Raw genomic sequence first — 6,162 nt, forward strand, 5'->3', positions numbered from 1 at the left:
AGGTTTTGCAGCCTTGGGCTTTAATACTGTTTTATTTATTAGGGTTTTTTTGTCAGTGAACTATTCAGTCAGTCTCCAGACTATAAACTGGATGTGTGATAGAAAAAGGGTACTCAAATAGGCACATGCATAATGTGCGCTCCTACCAGCTGGGTCTGTGCTCTTCCTCAGCTAAGCAAAGGCAAGCTGGGTCAATATTTGGATGGGTGGCTTCCAAAAAACCCCAAACCCTTAGTACTGCATGAAGTGGTGTTTGTGTTTCAATATGTGGCACTCTTCTGTTTCAGCTGTCACTTGAATCCACAACCCATCATATTGCTAGGAGGGGTTCTGTGCTACTGGAGGGACTACAAGATGTAGACCTAATGCTGTGACTACGTGTGGTCATTAAAGCTCTCCAGATGTTTTAGTAGTGGTAACAGTAGCAAGCCCAGCAGGCCTGAATTCAGATCAGGGCCCCATTATGCTAATCACTGTACAAACACTGAGATATAACTCCTGCTCCAAAGAGCTTGCAGTCTAAATAGAAAAGGCAGAACAAGCATCGAAGTAACTTGCCTATAGTCACAAAGCTTGGAATTGAACCTGCGTCTCTGGCGAATGCTCTAGGCACTGGACCCAATGACCTTTCTAAGAGTGTAGAAGATATTAAATGCAAGGACCTAGACAAATGCCAGTTTAAGTAATTACATCCTGCTTAGCACAATTTCAGTAATGGAAGAAATTATTCCTGTGTATTTCAAGAGTTGCAGGATCCTTCCTCATGGAAGGTGACATATAATATTATTTATTATTATTGACTCTAAATATATATTGGCTAGGAAATTAGAATATATATTGGCCAATAGATTTTTTTAAAAAGGAAGAAATAAGTCTATTTCAGGCTCTCTAATAAACAAGATGTATTTTATACCCATTTTATACCATTTTAGATGGTTTAAGGAAACATGAAAATTAAATATAAACATCAATATTCTAATAATATTAAACTAAGAAACAGGATGAAGCCTGATACTTCTTTCTTAACTAAGGTCACAGTGCCTTTAAGCTTTACATAATGCCATGGTTTAAGGAATGAGCATTGGCTTCAATTGAATTTCCCGGGTTTTGTCATTTTGTGAAGTGGTATGAAACACTGAAAACTCTGAAAACGAACCCCCTATTTCTTTTCTGTTTCAGTGCCAGGACAATGATTCCACCAGGGGAATGTCTATATGCTGGGAGGAAAAGGAGGAAACCCGTTCAGAAACAGTTAAGTATCATATTCAACTATGCCTCCCTCTGCGTGGATATGCTACAAGGGAGATAAGCTGCAGGGAGTCCCTTTCTTCCACAATGCACCCACACAGGAGAGGCTTAATCTGTCTCCTCACAGTGGGAAGTACAAGCTTGGCAGGACGGCTAGTTTATCCACTAGTGCTGACTGGTCCCAGAAAGAATGCTTCTGGGCAGAGCCTAGGGGAGGCCCTGACCCTTCCCGTTGCCCCTAAACCCCACCTAGACTGGCTCTGTGGGGAAATGCCTTTGCATGTTTTAAAGCTGTAACAAGAACTGCTCTCTACCACGTTCTCCCCAGTGCTAAGGAGGCATTATACGTTTCAAAGGACTCAGTGTCTCCTGACACCAATGCCCTGGAAATGGCCTTCCTATCCTTCTCCTAACATGGCTCAGCCTTGTATGTGGTGTAACTGAACCAAAAATGTATTGAACATGAGTTTGAAAATTGAATTTATTATGAGTTAATTTAACTAAATGAAACAATTAACTGGTGAGTTGCACTTTTTGAATAAAGAATAAATTTTTCAGATAATTATTTTATTAGATCATTTTAATTATAAGGAGACTTGAATCTACGTTTTGTGCAAGAAGTGCAGAAACAAAAGCACTGTGAAGTAACAGGATGGCTTGAAATGCAAGCAAGGAAAGGTCATTATCATTCAAATATGAAATGGTTTCCAGATGCCCCAAGCCACTCACTGAAATAAATGTTTTTATTATAATGATCCCTGCATCTTTTGTGTTGTACCATGTAATTGTAAAACCAACTATATTTTTGGTATTTTCCAGAGTTATAAATACAAACTAGCATCGATGGGCATGGTACTACAGTTAAGGATGAGAAGATCATTAAAATGAAGCTCCCTCTTTCCAGTTGCTCATAACATCTTAAAGCTAGACCATTTGGGCTAACATTTTATGTTTGGTCTAAAGGGGAGAATTTTTGAAGGTTTGAGCAACATCTGTTGAGCTGTTTTGGAGTTAGGTGAACAACTTGTTTCCACTTAGAAAAATCTTGCAAATGCAAATACTGTATTTTGTGGTGGATAAGAAAATGCACAAAAATAATGAACTAAGAAGTTATGGATCCTACAATCACTGTAGCTTGGCTCCCAGACATATAATATTTTGTTCTACTGTGTATGTAAGCTTTAAGTTTGGCCCTCGTCCTATAAACATGAACTCAATGTGTCCACTTACGTACATGAAGTTAAATATGTGCATGACTGTTTGCATGGTCTGGGCCTTAGTGATCAAGGAGGCAAAATTACAGTTGCTGTGGAAGCTTGTAACTTTGACTTTTGTGGTTCTGTGGCTTCCCTAGAGATTTATGTGCTATCCAAAGGTACAGCTGTATGACTTACTTGGTTTCTCTAGAAGTGGATGTTCAGATAAGTGAGATAGCTAAGAATAGCACTCTGCTAACAGAGGGAGTAGATATTCTCAGGAATCTTGGTTGAAATCCTGACTCCAAGTATCAGTGGCAAAGCCCCCATTGACTTCAGTGGGGCCAGGATTTTCCCCCTTGCAGGGTGGGAAGTGATTCTGCCTTGAAAATACATTTGCTATAGGATTTCAGTCCAGATACCTGTGGATGCGTTTTAGGCAGCCAGGGCAGCTGTAAGATGGATCCAGAAACATGACTCTGGATAAAATATGGTGGAGTGTACACTTCTGAAAGATTATTAGCTGCCCTACTGTAGGCAGCCCTCACTTTCCTGTGTGATGTTATTTATGATTTAATCAGGATCATTTTTCAGTCTATGGCAGTGTCTGTCTCTTCCTCAAAGCTTGTCTGTCTGTGGGCCTGGCCACTGGTGTGTGAAGCCCTTCATGTGTTCTCTGCTATTCGGGAACATTCTCTGATATTAAAGACCTTGACTGAAAATGCTGTACTGGCACTTCCGGTGCCCAGAGCCTCTTTCAGGATCTGCTTCTTTCATTTCTTTCACACAGACAGAACATATTGGCACTCCAGGACTCTGAAGCAGGAGAACAGGCAGCTCTTGTTCTGCCATGGGTTTTTCACATTCTCTTGGTCCTCTGTGTGAGGAATCAGGGTCTGCAACAGAGCCAGTCTTCAGGCAACCTAATAAGCATGGCTGGCCTGTAATAGGTTATCTGATTGGTTGCAGCCCCATACTGGTTGGAAGAGTTAGCAAACTAGCTTGTAAGCCCAGCAGTAGCTTGTTGTTTAGCAGCTGCTCAAAGCATTTGTGCTTGACTATGATAGCTCCAGCTTTGCCTCACTGCAGGTAACCCAGTTCTGACACTTAGCTCTGATTCCTGACCTCTGACCCTTGGCTCTGGCTTTAGACTCCGGTTCTGAACGGGGGCTCTGACTGCAGCAGTGATCCATGGCTCTAATTTCTTGCTACTGACTCCTGTTCTACCCACTGGAGATTGCTCCTGCCCTGACACTAGGCATGACTGCCCACGTCCCAGTCACATGACATTGCTCTCCGGGGTGGAAGAAGTCATGGCTATGGGGCTAGAAGAGGCTCTGATTACAGAGTTTACTCCATCTGAAGTGGCATGGGCCTACAACAGGAAGCTAAAAGTCCTTCCAAATAAATAAATTAACAAAAACAAAAAGAGAGAAAGGGATGGGACCATACAACATAGGATTATGGGGTCTTGGTGAGAAGTTTCCTTAGTTACTTGAATTTTAAAATGCCCAGGCAAGGTTTATTTCTTCTTTTACTCATTTCCAAAGACCTGTTCAAACTGTAGGTAATCTAGGAGATTCAGTTTCACATGGTGAGAGCCAAACAATAACTTAGTCCCTACTAGAGAGGCACAATGGAGAAGATACTCATTATATATCCTAATTTCTAAGACTTCTTGCAGTTGTTGGCCTACACTGGACCTTAAACAAGTTGGTTTCTTCCTTCCTTCTTGTGCCCAGGATCCCTGCTGGGGGTGGGGAGGGGAGTATGGCATTCTCCTGGATGCATATCGGCACAACCCCATCAATATGGCTCACATTCACCAAGATGATGATAGTGGTAGCTGCTGCTTTCAGGCTGAAAGGTCTGACTGAGGTGCTCGCTTCTGCCACAAAGTGATACACAGATCAGTAGCTCAGGATTGCCAGGCCACAGAGGATACATTGTCACTGCCAAAAAAAGCTGTGTTCTTAATTCAGGTTACCTTCCTTGCATTAGCTAACTTGGATTAAAACAGCAGCGAAGACATGGCATCTCATCTTTTAACTCAGGTTATCAGCTCAAGTTAAAGGCCATAGTGAGCCTGGGGTGGAATTTGACCTGCTAACTTGAGTTAAAAGCTGAGTTGCTTTGTCTTGACTGCTATTTTAACAGGAGTTAGTTAGCTTTAGTTAAGAATACACCATTCATTTGCAGTGAAGACATGCTCAACGTATTCCAGTCATTCCCTCACCCACACTAACCTCCTTTAATCACCGGCATGCCCCTAAACCAGGAGCTGCAAGGGAATCAGTACAGAGCCATGTGCACTGGGAAAATTCCTCCAGCTACTATTCTGCACCACTTACAGCCTCTGAATGCTGCTGAACTGGCAGAAAGGGGCTGTAGCAGAGGCCAGATCTGGCTTTCTGCTGGGTTTTTTAAGCTGGTGCTTGAAAAATTTACCTCTCCCATATTAGCCTTAGGAATAAGTCTATTAGTTAGGGCAAAAAGTATCTGTACTACCACATCTACCAAAGCCACTCTTCCAGGTATTTAAAGGGATAAAGCAATTGTGTACTGCTTACAGTGCATTATATTTAACTGTAATGTTGTTAACCCTCTTTCCATGTAATATATTTTGAATATTATATAACCTATATCTCTTGTATATTAGACTTTCTTTCCTCTCTGGCCTCACTTCATGGTTTCTTTTGTTTCATTTTTATAATAGAACATGATCTTGGCCTGTGTTATTTTCTGTATGTTTTTTTCTCTCTCCCTTCCACTTGTTCCCTCATTATATTTTCAAATTAGGTATGGCAGTTGGGCTTCCATCAACTTGCCAATGCAGGCCTCGGTGCTAAAACGGTTTGAGGTAGAGCTGGTCAGAAAATGGGGAGGAGGAGTATGGGTGTTTCAATGAAAAATATTAGAGGAAACAGTTTTGTTTCATTTTTTGTCAATACTTTCCACAGAATTTTTTGACATTTTGTTGAAAATGGAAGACATTTGCAGTTGCTGAAAACCAAAAATGTATTTGGTTTGGGGGCATTCAGTTTTCTAATGAAAAATGGAAAATATTCAAGGAAAACAAATGTCTATGAAAATGTTTGTTTAGTGGAAACCCCAATTTTCCATTTGGGGAGGACAAAAAACTGATGAAAAATTTTGACCTGCCCCTGTTCTGTGTATTCTCTCTCCTGAATTGATTTCCCTCAGGGATTCACCTGATTTTTCATTAGGGGTAAGAACATCCCATTCTACCAGGCTGGGTAGAAGTCTGTAATCTATGAGAGGTTTCACAGCATCATTCTCTGGGAAGGCGAGAGGAGACAGATAGGGACAGGGGTTGCCCCCTCACAAAATGAGTAGGATTTGTGGTCCCCCTACAAAAGAAACCATTGGATCCCAGGGTATCTATAGAAGCTGGCTGCATGGAAGCCCTGTCTCTCTGCCTCCTGTCAACTGATGATCCTAGAACTGCCTCTTAAATCGGGGTACCTGTCATAAACAGATAGCTAAGGGTTAATGTTTCTTTAACCTGTAAAGGGTTAACAAAGGGAACCAAACACCTGACAAGAGGACCAATCAGGAAGGGTTGGAGAAGGATAAAATTTAAGCAGTTACTTCTGCATGATGATCCTAGAACTGCCTCTTAAATCGGGGTACCTGTCATAAACAGATAGCTAAGGGTTAATGTTTCTTTCACCTGTAAAGGGTTAACAAAGGGAAC

General features: G+C 41.5%; 1 protein-coding gene across 1 annotated transcript in view; it reads left to right on the forward strand.

Moving 5' to 3' along the window:
• The first annotated feature begins 1,171 nt into the window (after positions 1 to 1,171).
• AHRR (aryl hydrocarbon receptor repressor) overlaps positions 1,172 to 6,162 on the forward strand; it is a 115,421-nt gene continuing 110,430 nt past the window's right edge. Inside the window, exon 1 of the mRNA XM_032770813.2 lies at positions 1,172 to 1,251. Within this exon, the coding sequence (XP_032626704.1) occupies positions 1,190 to 1,251 (62 nt within the window). The 5' untranslated portion in view covers positions 1,172 to 1,189. The remainder of the gene's footprint in view (positions 1,252 to 6,162) is intronic.

This window comes from Chelonoidis abingdonii, chromosome 2 (assembly GCF_003597395.2).
Source record: "Chelonoidis abingdonii isolate Lonesome George chromosome 2, CheloAbing_2.0, whole genome shotgun sequence".
Taxonomy (NCBI): Eukaryota; Metazoa; Chordata; order Testudines; family Testudinidae; genus Chelonoidis; species Chelonoidis abingdonii.